Source organism: Emydura macquarii, unplaced genomic scaffold, assembly GCF_026122565.2.
Source record: "Emydura macquarii macquarii isolate MOO-44397 ecotype Brisbane River unplaced genomic scaffold, CSIRO-AGI_Emac_v2 contig_2846, whole genome shotgun sequence".
Taxonomy (NCBI): Eukaryota; Metazoa; Chordata; order Testudines; family Chelidae; genus Emydura; species Emydura macquarii.
This window is the reverse complement of record NW_027132983.1, coordinates 2,365,974-2,385,076: the sequence shown is the minus strand read 5'-3', so window position 1 is coordinate 2,385,076 and position 19,103 is coordinate 2,365,974. Positions and strand designations below refer to the sequence as shown.

At 39.1% G+C, this 19,103-nt stretch overlaps 1 protein-coding gene across 9 annotated transcripts in view; it reads left to right on the top strand.

The window, feature by feature from the left end:
- Window positions 1-17,423, top strand: part of LOC137166416 (inter-alpha-trypsin inhibitor heavy chain H3-like) — a 33,826-nt gene extending 16,403 nt beyond the window's left edge. For 5 of the 9 annotated variants that reach the window (XM_067568140.1, XM_067568139.1, XM_067568137.1 and 2 more), the window contains 6 exons: window positions 3,461-3,615; window positions 9,307-9,348; window positions 11,196-11,309; window positions 12,489-12,687; window positions 14,156-14,328; window positions 14,994-17,423. In XM_067568140.1, the coding sequence (XP_067424241.1) occupies window positions 3,552-3,615; window positions 9,307-9,348; window positions 11,196-11,309; window positions 12,489-12,687; window positions 14,156-14,328; window positions 14,994-15,109 (708 nt within the window). In that variant the 5' untranslated portion in view covers window positions 3,461-3,551 and the 3' untranslated portion in view covers window positions 15,110-17,423. Of the gene's footprint in view, window positions 1-3,460; window positions 3,616-6,086; window positions 6,214-9,306; window positions 9,349-11,026; window positions 11,092-11,195; window positions 11,310-12,488; window positions 12,688-14,155; window positions 14,329-14,993 lie in introns of those variants that run through there. The other 4 variants (XM_067568142.1, XM_067568143.1, XM_067568144.1 and 1 more) reach the window with 4 other exon arrangements.
- The last annotated feature ends 1,680 nt before the right edge of the window (window positions 17,424-19,103 follow it).

The window sequence follows — 19,103 nt, the reverse complement described above, 5'->3', positions numbered from 1 at the left end:
AGTCTGTCTATTCAGGTTAAGAACTGCATAAAAAAGACCCAATAGACTTTCTTTTAAATAAGCTGTTAGACGTATACAATCAACAGCCTGCTAGAAAATGCAAAGAAATACTAATTTTTATAGGAAAATTATTTTTATGGAGTATCATCTACAGACATTCAGAGGGGTAGCTGTGTTAGTCTGTATACAGCAAAAACAACTTGAGTTCTGTAGCACTACAGACAGTTTGTAAAGTCTCTGGTGAACATGTGTGTATGTGTAGTACTGCCCTCTACTGGACTTCAACCTTTCTGTTGTAACACATCAAAATATTAAAATTACTTGACTATGGATGGATTGGCATTGGACTTGAACATTAATATGCATTCACTTGAGCCTATACTAACTCAAAGCGTTGCCTTCAACTCATGGGAATTCTATATTAGATGTTATCTTGACATATAAAGAGAACTGATCACAGAACTCAAAATAAGTGGTAAATTAAATAAGTGATCATGACTTGATTACATTTATGTGCAAATAGAATAATATCTAAACCAGTAATCATAGAATCATAGAAGATTAGAGTTGGAAGGGACCTCAGGAGGTCATCTAGTCCAACTCCCTGCTCAAAGCAGGACTAACCTCACCTAAATCATCCCAGCCAGGGCTTTGTCAAGCAGCAGCTTAAAAACCTCTAAGGATGAAGATTCCACCACCTCCCTAGGTAACCTAGGTAATTCCACTGCTTCATCACCCTCCTAGTGAAAAACTTTTTCCTAATATCCAACCTAGACCTCCCCGACTGCAACTTGAGACCATTGCTCCTTGTTTTGTCATCTACTACCACTGAGAACAGCCTAGCTCCATCCTCCCTGGAACCCCCTTTCAGGTAGTTAAAGCCTGCTATCAAATCCCCCCTCATTCTTCTCTTTTGCAGATGAAACAAGCCTAGTTCTCTCAGCCTCTCCTCATAAGTCCTGTGCTCCAGCCCCCTAATCATTTTTGTTGCCCTCCGCTGGACTCTCTCCAACTTGTCCACATCCTTTTTGTAGTGGGGGTAATATACATACTTGATGCTTTAAAAGGGCCATTTTCACAAAGCTGAAAACAGTTATGAGCCGTCAATTGGGGGAGAGAATTTAAACAGAAAAAATGTGAATGATAATGAGATCTGTTTAAGAACATTTTACTAGCTGTCCCAAAAGCCACAAACCCACAATTAAGAAAAAAGGTCACACTGCCTAAAAATACCCCTCATGGCTTAGAAGGAAAGCGAAAGCTGCATATGCACTCTTGCACACGCTCTCTTTCTCTCTAGATAGTTATCTATATATCCTTCTATATAGATATAGACAAATAAAATAATACAAATGGAAGAAAGTGGAAGTTGGTAGTAATGAATAAAAATCAAAAGCTAGGAATTTTAGGAAAAATGATAAGAAAAGCAAAAGGACACACACATAAAAAGGTGTGGCCAGTGAAGTTAAGGATCAGATGAAGTTTTTAAGTATGTGAGGAACGAAAGGTATCGTAACAATTATGTTGGTCCATTAATAGTTGGAGATTGTAAAATAGTTGATTATTGACCATTTCTGCATTATATCTGTTCTGTATCTGTGGGAAAAACAGATGATGTAGCCATAACAACTAATGAAATTCTTTCCCTTCCAACACTAATTCAAGAGGATGTTAAACAGCAACTACTAAAGCTAGACATTTTAAAATCAGTGTGGTGGGATAACCTGCATCAGAGAGTTTTAAAAGAGCTTTCTGAAGCGCTTTCTGGACTGTTAATGTTATTTTTCAATAAACCTTGGAAAACTGGAGAAGTTCCAGAGGACTGGAAAAAAACTCATGCTGTGCCAATATTTAACAAGGCTAAACAGGACAACCCACGTAACTATTGGTCTGTCAGCCTGATGTTGATGCTGGGTGAAATGATGGACACAGGACTTGATTAATGAAGAATTAAAGAAATGTGATATAATTAATGCCAGTAAACATATTTTTATGAAAAATAGATCTTGTCGAATTAACTTGATTTTTTAATAAGATTGCAAGTTTGGTAATAGTGTTGATGTAATATGCTTGTTATCACCCAACTTTTTGGTTAAGAAACTAAAATGATACAAAATCAGCAAGGCACGCATTAAATTGATTAAAAATGAGTTAGCTGATAGGTCTCAAAATGGAATTGTAAATGGGGAAATCATCATCTAGTGGGTGTGTTTCTTATGGGGTCTTACAGGGATCAGTTCTTAGCCCTGAGCTACTTATGAGTGACCTGGAATCATAAAACATAAAATCATCACTGATAAAGTTTGCAGGTGAGGCTATGATTGGGGCATTGATAAATGATTAAGGGGACAGGCCCCTGATACAGAGAGGTCTGGTACAGAGAGGTATGGATCTCTTGATAAGCTGGGTGCAAGCAAACAATACACATTTTAATAAAGCCAAATATAAGATCATACATCTAGGAACAAAAAATGTAGGCCATACATACAGAATGGGGGACTCTGTCCTGGAAAGCAGTGACTCTGAAAAGGACTAGGAAGTCATAGTGAATAATCAGCAGAACATGAGCTCCTAGTGTAATGCTATGGCCTAAAGGGCTAGTCCAATCTTTGAACGTATAAATGGAGAGGGAGGTTGTATTACCTGTGGATTTGGCATTAGTACGGCCACTGCTGGAATATTGCATCCAGTTCTGGTGTCCACAGTTCAAGAAGGATGTTGATATGTTGGAAAAGGTTCAGAGAAAGAGCACGAGAATGTTTTTAGAGCCAAAGATTGTGAGTTATGTAGGCTTGCTATAAGTGTGTTTCATGGCTGCATGTAGATAGCCATACGTTCAGAGTTATAAGCAGAGACAGCCTTCTTATTTTGGGGAAGAGCCAGCATGGTGACATTTTTTGTCCCTCATGCCAAAATGGAGGAGCCAACATATCCAAAGAACAAAGGCCGCCTCTGGTTAAAAGGTTTTCAAACAAAACTCTATCGATAGTTATCACCATACAATCAGCCGAAAGCATCATATCCAAAATGTGGTGATTAAACAAAAAGGGGGGAAAAAAACACCTTGGAAAATTCAATAGCTGCTGGTGGCTTTGGTGCCTGAACTAGAAAATTCAGACAGGGATCTTTTTTACCACTAAAAGACAATGGTAACTACTAACAACATACAAATACACCAAATTGTTTACTTGAGCATTGGATGCTGAGACTAATATACTTGCTTGAATAAAAAAGTTTTATAACACTTCATAAGATCCAAGTAGTATGTCTAACAATAACATTTAAAGTAATAAGACATAACCAATGAATGAAAAAGACAGAAGTTCAATGGTTATGGCTGATTTCAGAAGAGAATGTTGCTCTTATGCAGAAAAATATAATGCAGTGCTTAATGTCCTGGCTTTGTAGAAAGTTTCTAAAAAGGTGCGAGTTGCTGTTCTGATTGTCTTCCTGCATTCAGCATTTCAGCTCAAGAAGAAAAATAGGGAAATATTACAGCAGAAGCCCTGGAGCTCTCTCTGAAATACAAATTTGTGACACCTCTCACATCCATGGTGGTAACAAAACCAGAAGACAATGAAGATGAGGAAGTAATTGCTGATAAACCAGTAGAAGGTAGAGATATTTTCATAGTTTTGCTTTATAATTTAATCTGAGATCATTTATCTAGAGCTGGTGAAATAATTCATTGTGAATAAATTATCTGATGTGTTTACTCTTTTATTTTACATTCACTCATCATTCAAGCAAAGCCTGATTTCTGCAAATGTATTCATTATGCATAAGTTTTCAATGAATAATATAGGCACACAAATTTGGGGCTCTGGGTTGTTTGTCACTTTGACAATCACTAGCATGGTGTGTAAAATTTTCAGAGATCCTGGGCTCCTTTAGAACTCGAGTCCTCTTCCACTTAATAAGGTGTGGGCTCACTAAATTTGTAGGGCAGTTCTCTTTCGTTTAAAACACCGGGAAACAATTAATTTTAAAAAAAGCATTGTTAGTGGGGGAGGAGAGCTTGTTTACAACCTGACGTGTACATATCACCTACAATTTTAAAACTTCATAACTCTGAAATCAAAGTAAGGTTTCACTGGAACAGAAAAAGGCACCTCTTCTCTGGTAAGGGCTATCTCCCTGCCAAATGTCACTTTTTCTCACCTGCTGTGGTGCTAGAACTTTTAAAAGAGAGAGAGACAGATACAGCCAAGAGTAAAGACAAAACAAGTGTTACACACTTCCAAGAAAAACAAAATAATTTTCTGTGTCTTCTGCTAATCATGAACAAAATGACATTGTGCTTCCCCTGTAGTGTGTCCTGCAAAACTGAGCTCTTCTGAATGGTGCTATTGGTCATCAGTGAAGGGAACAACTTCTCACAGTTCAGAGGGTGAAGGCCCCTTATTAGGTGACCTAGCAGAGCCACTGTTTATAAAGTGCAAGAATTCCAGTTGGAATCTCAGTTGTTGTAACATGCAGGTCCTGCCATCAGAAAGTTACTCCAACTGAATAAGTACATTCTCATGTCCGGCCTCTTATGTGCAGACACAAAAGGAATTTGGTTGAATATGCAGCATCTAAGGCTGATGCATGTCATGGTTACAGGATTACTGCATCCCTGTCCCCTCTCCTGTTTTTCATGCACTTCCTCAGGTCTCAGGCCTCACATCTTTACCTATCCCAGGGTAGAATTCTGTAATTCTCCCAATCTTACACTTGGGCTGTGGGCTACAGGTACACTATGTATCCAATGTGTTTATCCAGCAGGTCCACCTGGATTCAGTACCTATAGTTCTTCTCTTTCTGTGACCAAACAGGCTTCTTAAAACCAAGTATTGTTTATTTTGTCAGTAGGAACAAGGCACACAGAGAAAAAAGGATTTTAAAATAGCAAACTGTCTACATGCCCTCTATCTTACTTAAAGGTTTAGCATCCCCTGATGGTAGTGTTTTGTTAAATCATTGGAAAGTACGTGTATTCAGAGAGAAATCAGCACAGAACACAGAGAGATGAAAACCCATGAAAAGTCTTTATTGAACTACACTAAAACCAGCCAGGACTGGCTGAGCTATCCCCTAATAGTCTAACTCCATTGCTATGGCAACAAGCTAAACTCTGTCCCATCATTAGAAAGGCTGGGAATGCTTCAGTCGTAGCATGAGGTGTGTTTCTGTAGGATAGTAAGAAGGTGTCCAGATGCTTTTGAATGGACGAATGTCCCTTTGCAGATCTGAAAGCTTATTTCATGGTCTGCACAAACCTTTCAGCTAATCCACTGGTGGATGGATGATACGGCGCTGAAGTGATGTATCCCATTTGCTTTCATAAAATTTTCAAGCTCCTGAGAGACGAACTGCGGTCCGTTGTTGCTTACAAGTTGTTCTGGCAGACCAAAATAACTAAAGATTTTACGCAGTTTCTGGATAGTACTTTCAGCAGCAGTGGACGGCATTACAGAGACTTCTGGCCATTTAGAATGGACGTCTACAACAACTAGGGATGTGTTTCCTTCAAATAGGCCAGCAAAATACATGTGAATACGCTGCCACAGGTTTTCAGGCCAGTCCCATGGGTGTGGGAGCACCAGCTGAGGCGTGTTCCTCACACTCAGACATGAAATACAAGCTCTTGCCTTCTCTTCAATGGCATTGTCCAGGCCAGGCCACCAAAAGTAGCTGCGTGCAATTTCTTTCATGCGCACTATTCCACAGTGACCTGAATGTACTGTTCTAACATCTGTGGTCTCAGTAGTGGTGGAATAATAACGCGCATCCTCCACAACAAGCAACCAGAATGGATTATTAACTCCATCCTCCTGGACATGTAAGGAAGAAGGTCGAGTGAGACCTGAGAGTCCCGTTGAGATGTTCCATTCATCACTAGGTTCATAACTTGGGACAGTTCTCGGTCAACACGAGTTGCCTTCTTTACTTGAGTAGCAGTGATGGGTGTGTTCCCTACCTGTTCAAAGTAGATTTCTTTCTAACCAATATCTTCATGCTTAACTGGTAAGGGCATCCTTGAGAGCCCATCTGGTTGCAGTGCAGAGTGGATTTCTGATATTTGATCTCATATGTGTGTGCAGAAAGCAACAATGCCCATCATTGCATACAACTAGTAGCCAATGGAGGAATGCCTGTGCGTGGTCCAAAAATTGATGTTAGAGGTCGATGGTCGGTGAGAAGTGTGAACTTCCATCCAAACAGGTACAGGTAAAATTTCCGAATTCTGAAAATGATTCCCAGTGCTTCACATTTGATTTGGGCATAGTTAGTTTCTGCTTTGCTTCAGGTGCGTGAGGCAAAAGCAATGGGTCTCTCGTTTTCTGAAGGCATAATGTGTGACATGACCACTTCCACTCCATATGGGGAGGCATCACAGGCCAACTGTAGAGGTAAGGACGGATCAAAATGCGTCAGAACTTCTGAATTTAGCAGTGCACATTTAGTCTTGTTAAATGCAACATCACAGACTTCAGTCCACTTCCAGACCTTGTTCTGGCCAAGGAATTAATTTAGTGGTTTTAGTAGTGTTGCTAATTGTGGAATAAAGTTTACATAATAGTTTAATAGCCCTAAAAAGAGCAAAGTTCGCTTACATTTTGAGGAGATGGAGCTTCCACAATAGCCTTGACTTTTGCAGGAGCCTTACAAAGGCCAGTAGCATCTATGATATGTCCTACATATTCAACAGAGGGCTGGAAGAATTCACATTCGTCTTTGCGGACTTGTAGGCCATACTCTTCCAGTCTTTGTAGGGCAGCCTCCTAGTTCTTAAGGTGATCCTCCTCATTCTTGCCAGTGACCAGGGTGTCGTCAAGATAGCACTGGACTCTTGGCAAGCCACTCAAGATCTGGTCCATAGCCCTCTGGAACAAAGCTGGAGCAGATGTTATTCCGAAGGGCAAGCGACAGTATCGGTACAGCCCTTTATGTGTCACGATAGTCAACAGCTCAACTCAGAACAATCTTGCTGAACTTTTGGTCACCAGCCAAGCCAGCAAAGAGGTCATCGATGTGGGGAAGAGGGTATTGCTCTGCACACAACACCGGGTTAACAGTGACTTTAAAATCCCCACAAATCCAAACGTAGCCATCTTTCTTTAATATGGGAATGATTGGGGTTGCCCATTTGCTGTGGATAACTGGTACTAGGACTCCATTTTTGACCAGGCACTCCAGGTCCGCTTCAACTTTTGGCCCGATGGCATATGGCGCAGTTCTGGTTTTCAGACATTTTGGTTGGCTGTCAGGCTTAATGTTCAATTTCACAGTGATTCCCTTCATATTTCCCAGGTCCTCTCCAAAAACAGCAGCATGTTTCTTTAATACAGCTGCCAGACCTGTTTCTTCTTTAGCCATCTTGTTTACTTCTGCCCAGTTCAGCTGGATCTTCCTAAGCCATGACCTTCCCTTTAAAGCTGGGTTTTTGTCGGCTTAAGCAGGAGATGCTTTAGCTTCTCCTTATACACAGTGTCTGAGATGGTGAAACTGCTGTGCCAGTGTCCAGTTCCATGTGTACAGGTTTACCTTCCAATAGCGAGGTTATCCAGTATTCATGTGAGCCAACTGCCATGGACAAGACATGGAGTGGCACTTCTTCTTCTGACTGGGTGTCACTTTGATCATCCTGAGTCTGCTCTACCACATACAGATTTTCCTTTTTGGTCCGCCAGACAGTGAGCTTCTTTTTCTCTGGTTTGCCTGTTCTGGGGAGATGGATCATTTACAGTGACGGGAGGGGATCTCCTGTCGCTGCAGTAAATGTCTAGACTGAAGCACTACAGTGGTGCAGCTGCAGAGCTGCAGCTGTGCCACGTTAGTATTTTAAGTGTAGATATACCCTTAGTTAAAATGAACCCCTGTATGGACACTCTTACTGTGGTATAGGAATGGTTTGTCTTAAACCTCTTTGTAACTGATTTAAACGAAACTGAAATAAAATTGGTTTAAACAGCAACAGGTTTCCACACAGCCATTTAAACTGTTTAAAATCACATTTCAAATTAAACTGGTGTAATTTTGTGTATAGACAAGCTCTTAATTAACTTAATTCTGGCATGATTTTATCAGCTATCCAAAGTACAGACAGTAGTAGTTAGTAGTAGCTAGTACTACTGTTAGTACTAGCTTCCTTCCAACTTTGGCCCTTCTCCAATTCTGTCCTCTGAAGAAAGTCAGAATTGCCAATCCCAAGAGTTCAGAAATCATGAGATTTTTAAAATAATAAATTTTGGATTCTTTGTATTTGCCTTTTGATGTGGTTCACATTAAGAGTTAACTTTTTAAAAACAATTTTTTTTCCCTACAACAATGAAGGCTAGAAACTTTTTTTTAATGAAAGCTGAGATTTTTATGTAAACACATGAATCCAGGAGCTGGGGTTTTAAGAAGATCATTATTTATTCATAAAACATAGACTCATAGATTTTTAAGGCCAGAAGGGCCCGTTAGTTCATTTTATCTCACCCTCTGTATAACACAGGCTATAGACTTCCACCCAGTTATCCATGTATTCAATCCAATAACTTGTTTGACTAAAGCATCTCTTCCAGAAAGGCATCTGGACGACATCAAAAGATTGTGAAACTTGCAATAAAATAGTGAGAGTTGGCAATACTAAACATTTTTCCTGCAGCCTTCTAGCCATATGAAACATGACAAATATTTATTGCAAGTGCTAACCGTAACTTGATACAAATCACTTCCACATTATCTTAACCACTATTCTTTTAAGTTCCATGTGTTATGAAGTAGAGGGGTACAAATTAGTTTATCCCAGTCTATCTCTTATGTGATTATGCAATTGAAATTTTATACTATAACACTCATTTTTACATATACTGTGTGCACAAGCCCTTATCTTTTATTCTTCCTTTGCAAGGTCACCTGTAAGGATCCCTCAAAAGCTCCTTTGTGTTCGAGAGTAGGAATAATGGGAAATAACGTATACTGAAAACTCTCTGAGGAACTTTGATTGTCTTTTTAATTCTGTTCAGAGCTAAGTGGGGCAATTAAAAAGAAATGGAATAACCAGGATTTAAGTATCTTAAATGTAGTTAGAGTATCTAAGGTTGTGACAGTGAATATCTTTCCTCTTTACCCTAGGAATCCCTTGAAACAGTATTGAAAATGGTAGACAAGATAAAATGGTGTCCAATACCATTTCAGAAAGCATGTTTGAAGCTTTTAGGAGGTGTAGTGGGGGAGGGGAGGAGAACTACTGTATTTTAAACTTCAGAAGGTGTTAGTTCTAAAATCATTTTGATTCACCTAACATTTCTCTCTTTTTTTGCAACCTGTCAGATACTCCTATTCAACATGGTTACACTTCACAGGCTGACTCTGGTAAGTTGAATTTTTTTTTAACATACCTATAAATCATACACAGTTCTCTCTTTTGCAAGAACATATCTGTGATGTCATCACAATGCTCTTAAGAAAATGTTAATGTTACCTATAGTTCAGGTATTGTGAAAATGAATTCAAGTCGTTGATACCAGTAACATAAGACCTCTCTAACAGGAATGAAAGCACAATAAGACCATTATCAAAACTACAGGAATAATATATCCTTATGTAATTCATAACTGTTTAGATACCAAAGATAGAGATTTTAATGGGAAATAAAAGCAAACACTTTCCTTACTGCAAGACAACATATAACACACTTTCTGTACTCTGTAATGTAATTTATGTACCTTGAAGTGCTATTCTAAAGTGACTGCAAAATGACACCATCTTACCTAACATAACTGTTCCTATTTTGTATTCATATCTACCCCCTGTGGTAACAAAAAATAAGGTTTCACTGTTTTTAATCCTGTTGGCCCTGGAGAGCCAAAACAGCAAAGGAAGTCAGCTGCAGATTCTATTTCAGCTTGTGCGTACTCAACAGAATTTGTCACTAACGTTCAATGTAACAGCTGTGCAATACCACTGAAGACAATGGGGTTGTACAGATAGCTCTAAATGCATGTTTGGAAGTCTGGGGTTTCACAGGTGCAACTCATAGCCTAATTTTATGTTTTGGTAGAATGAAATGATACAAGTTGAAAAGAACTCTGCTTGACTCTCAGATCTCAGGTTGATTTTGCAAATCTGGCAGTTAGAAAATACACCTTTTTGTTTGCAAGCTGTACACACTTGATTTGGAATCACTAAGACAGGTAAACATGAATGCCATTTTTACAGTCAAGTACATTTTAAGAACAGAACCACACTTCTAACATTTACTTTCTTATTCTCTTTGCAATAAAATAGTTTTCTAACAACATGTCTTTAAAAATAATTGTATACACAAAGGGGGTCTACTTTTTCTCTGAACCATGTACTTAACTTCCATCAGCATTAATGGCAGCTATACATGCATCAAAAAGGGAATGAACTGCAAAATTAAAAGTAAAATACTTGAGACACACAAAATTAAGAAATGTGAAGAACCTGCTGCAGGACCCTTATAACAATTCTGTTGTGCCTAAGCAATCGGAACTAGAGCTGTCTGGAGGATAACGACAATTCTGTTTTGTGACAACTTTTGAAATTTCACAATTTGTTTTCATTCTCCCGTGGAACAAAACCAAAATTTTTCAATGTTCTTTCAAAATAAGAATTGTGTCAAAATGCAGTGGGAAAATTTGCTCTTGTGTCCTTAATAATGTCTCTTTGAAAAACTGCCAACTCTCTCAAATTGTTTTTCCCTTTAGACTTGCTTCCCATGGGATCTTACCTACCAACTCTGAGCATGCTAAAGTCTGCCTTCTTTAAATCCATTATCTTTATTGTGCTATTTTCCTTCCTACTATTCCTTATAATCATGAACTCTTATCATTTCATGATCACTTTCACTTTCACATTTCACCTTCCACTTTCAAATTTTCAACCTGTTCCTCCTTATTTGTCAAAAACAAATCTAGAACAGCCTCTCGTCCCTAGTTGTTTTCTCCACATTCTGAAAAAATTATCTCCAATGTATTCCAAGAACTTGTTGGATAATATGTTCTCTGCTGTATTATTTTCCCAATAGATGTCTGGGATTTTGTTCACATCTATTCTGTTCTTCTTTATTGCACTCCCAAAGAATGTCTTTGGGTGAGTAGTCCACTAATTATCTCAGCCATAACTTACTGTATTTTTATCACGGAGAGGCTGCTTTTGTAATTCATTTAATTTAAGACTTTGTAATGTGTTTGCAGTTGATGGAGATCCATGTTTCCTTATAGAAGTGCCACAGAAAAAAGACCATCTTCGCTTCAATATCAATTTAGATCCAGATGTGGTGTTAAATCTAGTAAATGATCCTATTACAGGTGAGTTTATATTTATCTAAAGTAAAAGGGCAAAAAGTTCAGGAGGGGATGGAAGAGAAATAACTTTTATTCTGAATTGAGAAAAAACAGGTAGTGGGTGATACCCCCAGTTCCTATCTACTTCCAGATAAAATGTGTTTGATAGGATTCACAAGTGATTGAGGACAAATAAAGGGATGGATACAAGGAGCAGGCACTAATTTATTTAAACTTAACATTGGGGAGGAGCGTTATCTGCCACATATCCCTATAGTAGGCATTTAAGTGGATCCAGTGAGGGCTTACAGGGCTCCTCTCATATAGCCTGTAAATAAGAGAGACTCTCCATTGTCTGCCCCTAAGATTCAGCTTGCTCTGTAAATTCTCTCTCGCTCCCCGCAACGAAGGGGACAGAAGGACTTTGGTCTGTGAAGGCTTCAGGTATCTCTTATTTCTGGAGGCTGGCCTTTTATCTGCATTGGACACTGGCCTCAAGTTACAATAAAGTAAACATTCCTACCAATTATTAAATTACATTTCTACATCCTTTTCCTATTCAACCTATTCAACTGTAAGAAAAGTTCCTTCCTGCTCCCAGAACAAGTGATCGGTCAGACCCAAGGCATCCTAAAAACACAGTTCTGATGCTATCTAACTACAGGGAGGTAGTGTGGGTTCAGATAAATGGGACAAGAGGCTTGTGAAATCCCAGACAAGGGTTTAAGTTGATGAGCATGGTGAATAATCCCTTCTCCCTTTGGCTGTTCAAAGGATGGAGGAACACCCTTGGGAAGGAGGGGCCTACCCCTGCATACACACCTCATTTCATTCCAAAGCTGTCCAGCACCTTCTGGATACAATCAAGTCTCCCACTCATTAAACCAGGTGGAGGCCTTTTGCTCGTCCATCTCCTTAAGTGATGTACCGCCTGAATCTTATTTAACTAATGCTCCCTAATGCAACTGCTATGTCAGTGGGCTAAAGCTTTGTGTGCAGGAGAGGCCAAAATGAAAAGAAATACAAGCAAGAGACTGAAGGAAAGAAAGGTGGAGTAGTAAATTGGTAGTCATTAAGAGGATTGGAAATTATTCTATAGAATGATTCAGATACATAGTAATTTCCTTCTCCACATCATTCCTTGATATTTCCTGATCAGAATCTATCTGTACCTTAATTGCACATTTTGTTCCTTTATAACAGGCATCACAGTTAATGGGCAACTAATTGGAAAAAAGAAAATCAGCAACAATGCACAGAAAACATATATTGGAAAACCTGGGATTGTAAATAGACAACTGGATTTAAAAATAGAAATAACGACTGAAAAAATCGCCCTCCAGAATGGCAGAAAGACAGACTCTTTCACCTGGCTTGATACAGTCATCCTGCAACAAGAAAGGTAAAGTATATCACAAAAGCCTGGATTGTTCAAGAAAGTTCAAACTTATGAAAACATTAGTATTTGAATGTAATTAAGGCTGATGGCAGTGGCAGTCTGACTAACAAGCCCTTGGAAACTCATAGGTTCCCTGCCACCTATCCTGTTCATGCATTCTATTGCTTGTTTCAACACTGTTATCGGTGAGGTTTGGGAGAAAGAAATAAAGTTGGAAAATTGCTCAGAGGTACCAAGAAAGGAGAGTGAATGGAGCTATGGAAATGTTCAGATGCTTAGAGGGAGGTGGTTCTTCACATTTTGCTGATGAACAAATTAAACAATTTTTTTATACTTCTGATATCTGTGCCTAGCTGGACTCTTGGGTGGTGGAAGAGAGGAGAGACAAGGAGGGGTTTGTTAGTGCAACAATTCTATACAAAAACAGCACTGGGCCACATCTTCAGCTTTTATAAACCAGCACAACTCAACTGACCTCAGTGGAGCTATGCCAGTTTACACCAGCTGATGATTGGCCCCAGTGATTTTAAGCACCAGGCCAAGAGAGGAAGAAAGAGGGAGTCATGAAATACTCGCAGAGCAACTTCAACAGCACAAATATCTGAATAACTAATTTTTCTGAATCCACTTTTAAAATGGTTTATTTTTTACATGGACGTTAGTTAAGCTGTAAGATGACAATACGACTTTAATTTGGGACTTGGCCTCAGTGTAACAAGGGGCAACAACTATCTGATTTATCAGTCTCAAGCAAATACTTGAGGTTTGGGCATTATTTGAATATGCAAATATTTTTACAAGCTCATAGCAAAGCCTCTGAACTCTGATTGTGGGGGCTTGTCATTGAGAAAGCCCAAAAATATTTTAAAATTTTATTTATGTAGCTAAATTTCCACCATTTTTCTTCTCTTGAGGATGTGTTCATAAAGTAAAAAAAAAAATTGTGTATATAAACAAAAGGCTCAGCCTCTGGTCATGTTAGGCCCTGATTAGAGAAAGCACTTCTGCACACACTTAATTGAACATATGTTTAAGTGCTGTCCCAAACAGGGATGCTTTCCTGAATTAGGACCTTAGATATGAAGGGTATAATCCTGCAGCTACCTGCGAACAGGTAGACCTCTGCATCTGCCTGGAACCCCATTGGCTTCAGTGGAGCTTTCGGTGGGCAAAAAAGTATTTATGTGCACATACAGGTGCAGGATTGGGGCCCTAGTCCCTTCACTTTTGAATTCTTTGCTACCACATATTAAGCAACACTTGTTGATATATTTTATTTGATTTATGGATCTTCAGAAATTTTTGTTTAACCCCCCCCACACACACACACACTCTGCCAGATGGACTTTCCCTATATCCCTGTTCTGTTAGTGAACTTATTGTCCACAAAATTAAATGCTGAAAACCAAAAATGAACAGTTCTGAGGTCTCTTCACAAATGTTATCTTTCCCCTTTCTTCTCCTGCTGCAGTGTGGCTATGAAGATAAACAGGAAAAAGAATCTTGTGCTTTCATTCAGAGATGGTGCAACTTTTATTGCTGTTGTGCATCAAGTGTGGAAGAAGCATTCTCTACGCCATAATTTCCTGGGATTGTACACACAGGATAGTCACAAGCTGCCTGAACACACCCATGGCTTATTAGGTAGGAATTCACATCCATTGAAAAGGATGAACACTACCTTAATTTAAAAGATTGACATTTTCCAGACTGCTAGCCAAACTGGTGGTTCATTTAAGGAGAAGGAATCATGTGTCCACATTGTCAGAGTTAAAGTGTACAGAATATTTTAAAAGTATCACCTCCTATTTGTTAATTCTTTCATTGTAACTGGTCCTAGTTTGTATATTAAAAATAAAAATGGGATGTAGGGCTATAACTTTAATAATAAGATGCATAATGGAAAAAAAATGAATATGAAAACATGTTTTGTAAGTTAGAGATCATATATCGCTCATGTCTTATAATCATAGAAATTATGAATGGAGATGACCTAATAGGCCACATTTAGCTTATTCTCTTGGGGTAAGCGCAGAAGTTTTCCCTACAATATATTTTCTTGTGCTTTGTTCAGGCTAGTTTTAAATGTTTCAGGATATGGGATTCTACTACTTCCCTTGGGAGAGTATGCCTAATGGTCTAATAGGCCTCCTGATTAGGAAGTTTTTCTGGGAATCTCAAAATTTCCTTTTCTTAATTTCATCGCTTTACTGCTAGTTGTACCTCTTTGTATGTATCAAATGTAGCATACAGCCATCAGTTGATTTAACTGCAGTTTTTGATATTCTAGTTTCCCCTCTTATTTTCAGGACAGTTTTTTCAGCACATATATTTTGAAATCTTTGATGTCCATCCTGGATCTGACTTTGAGAAATCACATGCCACAATGATTGTGAAAAATAATAAATTGACAGTAACTAGGTAAACCAAATGCTTATTAAATACTTTTTAACCCAGAAGAGATCTGTAATTCCAGGGGAGGAAGATAGGAAAATTGTTATGGTAAAGGACTGGGTTTGGTTCTTTTTTCCATAAACAGCAGGCAACATAATAGTCTCCATGAGAGACAGAGCACAATGCGAGTCTCCTTCTGTAAGAGTCTCCATATTGAACTGCTTCACAGCACAGCACTTTTCCCCACGTGAACCTTACATCTACAAAGGTGCAGTACGTACAACAAAAAATAATAACCTCTCCTTACAAAACTGGGTGATGGCGCAACAAAATGGCAGATGAAGTTCAGTGTTGATAAATGCAAAGTAGTGCACATTGAAAACATAATTCCAACTGTACATTTAAAATGATGGGGTCTAAATTAGCTGTTGCCAGTCAAGAAAGAGATCTTGGAGTCCTTCTGGAGAGTTCTCTGAAAACATCCACTCAATGTGCAGTGGCAGTCAAAATACTAACAGAATATTGGGAATCATTAGGAAAGGGATAGATAATAAGATAGAAAATATCATATTGCCTCTATATAAATCCATGGTACACCCACATCTTGAATACCATGTGCAGATCCGGTCACCTCATCTCAAAAAAGATACACTGGAATTGGAAAAGGTACAGAAAAGGGCAACAAAAATGATTAGGGGTATGGAACAGCTTTCATGTGAGGCGAGATTAATAAGACTGGGACTTTTCAGCTTGGAAAAGAGACCACTAAGGGGGGAGACATGATAGAGGTCTATAAAATCATGACTGGTGTGGAGAAAGTAAAGAAGGAAGTGTTATTTACTTCTTCTTATAACACAAGATCTAGGGGTCACCAAATGAAATTAACAGGCAGCAAGTTTAAAACGAACAAAAGAAAATATTTCTTCACACAACGCACAGTCTACCTGTGGAACTCTTTGATAGAGGATATTGTGAAGGCCAAGACTATAACAGGGTTCAACAAAGAACTGGATAGGTCCATCAATGGCTTATAGCCAGGATTGGGAGGGATGCAAAACCATGCTCTGAAGTGTCCCTAGCCTCTGTTTGCCAGAGGCTGGGAATGGGTGACAGAGGATGGATCGCTTAATGATTAGCTGTTCTGTTCATTCCCTCTGAAACACCTGCCATTGGCCACTGTCAGAATACGGGATACTGGGCTGGATGGACCATTGGTCTGACCCAGTATGGCCATTTTTATGTTCTTATGTTATAATTATTTATCTACATATTCCTGACGATGCAACTGACTTGCTGTTTGATCTTGGAAAAGCCACTTAGACTCTATTGAGACTAGAAAAACTACCTTTTGCTGCCTGCAAGATAGCGACTGAGTGGACCCAGCATGGTTTAGTTGCAAGTGTAGACAAACACTGCTGTATTCACAGGTAAAGAACTAATACAAAGACAAATCTGGTAAAATTGCTAAACTCGTGAACAGACAGATTCAGAATAGGAGATACATCACATTACAAAGTATTAGTTTGGTTAATTCATGCTTTTTTGTCTTAGTTTCAGGGTTAGTGAGAAAGATTACAGAAAATACCCCAGTCATGGAACAATCATCCCCTGCTGGTTTATTCATAATAATGGCGCAGGACTGATTGATGGAGCTCGCACCGACTATATTGTTTCCAACCTATTTAGCACACCACTTATAAACTGAGCAACAAACTTGCATGTGCAGTCTCATACTTTAAATAAAATGCTTCCTAATAGCCAAGAAATAGTTAGGTACAAGAAAACAACAGAGAAATAAAGTCGCTTTTACTCATCATTAGATGAAGCTGATCTCTGCCATTTTTATTCTTTGATACTTCCCCAACCTTGAAGCACGTGGCATGTCTCAGTAATCACTTTTGAGTAAATATGATCCGGATAGAAATTTGGCTGCCTTTGGCATGTGGAGTGTGGTCTAGTGTAGTGTTTATATCTTTGCTTCGACTATAGACTGTGAGATCTGCTCCCGCTCATGTTAAAGTCAATGACAAAACTTCTAGCAGATCAAAGTCTCAACACACAGGATAGATTTCACCATTCAGAGGCATTTCTTACCTTCTCCTGGCTTGTGTTCCCCCAGTCTCTTTGGGAATAAGTTGTCTACGCTATTTCTCTTAACAAGCTTAAGTGGTGGACAGCTGGCAGCAGCTGCAAGGCTTCTAGAATCTCCTTGTACACCAACAACTGTGATGGTTCTGTCCCCAGTGTCAAACATCATCTGTAACATAAAACATACATGCATGAAGACAAATACCATGTCTGGCAATTTTAACACAAATTTAAGACTAATAAAGGACTATCATACATTCTGTTTTCAGTTGTACTTTACTTTTCAAGAGACATGCATCTACTTTTCATACATGCATCATTTATAATGTTGGCATAATATTATGGCTTTACAACTCAGAAATATGAACTTGTATGCCCAAGTGTTCTACGAGATAATACAAAGTGACTTGATTCCTACTGGCTGGTCTAAACAGAGGAGCATTATTTGCATAATTGAGCAGAGGAACAGGCCTGGAATAACTTGGGGGATAAGATTTAATTGCATTGGTAAAGCTTTATGGGGTTCAAGAACTGGTATAATTGAAGATGGGGAAAGGCACGTTATGACGGTACTATTACAGTCATCACTTTTACAAGAGTATGACAAATTTTGAACAAAGTTTGCTTTGTTGAGGTATCATTTGAAACATCATAATCTGCTGAATATTATTGTCTGGTAAAATATGGGTATCAACATTGTATGTAAAGTTTTAAGTTTCTACTGCATAACATTGCTGTAACATGTTCCAGAGTTAGAAAGGCAGGCACAAACCAGTTTTTCAGAGACAAAGACACACTAGAAATCCAGCCAGGTGTTAAAGAGCCATCACCGGCTTAAGCAGCCATTCTTCAGCAATGGGAAGGTATAAACAAGAATTTTACATTTCCTCACAGAGACAGTTAAACTCTCACATCCACAAGAGGCTACTTATCACCTGCATCCCAGCTGGGGCTAATCCTCAGAGGGCGGGAGGATAGTATAAGAGAGAGAGACAGCCATTTTACCTCTGGTGGAACAAGTCTGGAACTAAGAATGCACAGGTGTTACCATGTATATAATTCATGAGTGACTGGTCAGAGTACTCCTGTGTTAATTTGCATGCTGAGGGCTGAGAGAGGAAGCCAGGAATGGCTGTTCTGACAGAAAAGCAAGAGAAAAAAGGCACCCCAGGCTAGAAAGTTAAGAGGCCACAGCTGTTCAATAGTCCAGCTTGGATCCTGGGTAATGTCACAAATGTAACAAGCCAGGATGGACGTACATTGGCAGAACTGTAAACAAAGGCCGACTTAATTCACACAACAGCTTGAGACAAAGACACTTTTTGTGCATGTAAGTATTAGATCATTGGAAAAAGAGCTGACAGGAAATTTCCCAATGCTTTTATCGTATGACATTGAAAAAAATTCCAATAGCCATATTGTTTTGTATGGATCAGAGTTCTACTGATGCATGAAAATGCAGGGCTTCACATGATATAGTATGTGTGAGTATTGTTGCAGGATATAGTATGTGAGAGTATTGTTGCAGGACCTCACAGTCTCCTTTTGGTGGGTTAGAACAAGTAGGCAGAATTTCTGGAATGATGACACAAACATGAGCTCAGGAAATAACAGAACTTGTATTTATTACTGGGAGAGGAGACAAGAAGCAGCTCCCTTGCTGGTGCTGCTGATACCACAAACACTTTTACTTTCCCTCAGCAGAAAGCCCACACCCAACGACGGACTTTCTCTCAGGGTTACCTGAGTCGGGGTCTTTCCTGTTTGGGACGAGCCAGAGTCTTTGGGCCGTGCCGCCCACAGACCCAGCCAATCCAGTAACTCTGTTACACTGCTCCTCCTTCTGAAAGAGACACGACCTCGCATCTACATAATAAACCAAATGATCAACAGAACAAACTATGCAAACATAATCTTTATGCCAAACTGGCAGCTGG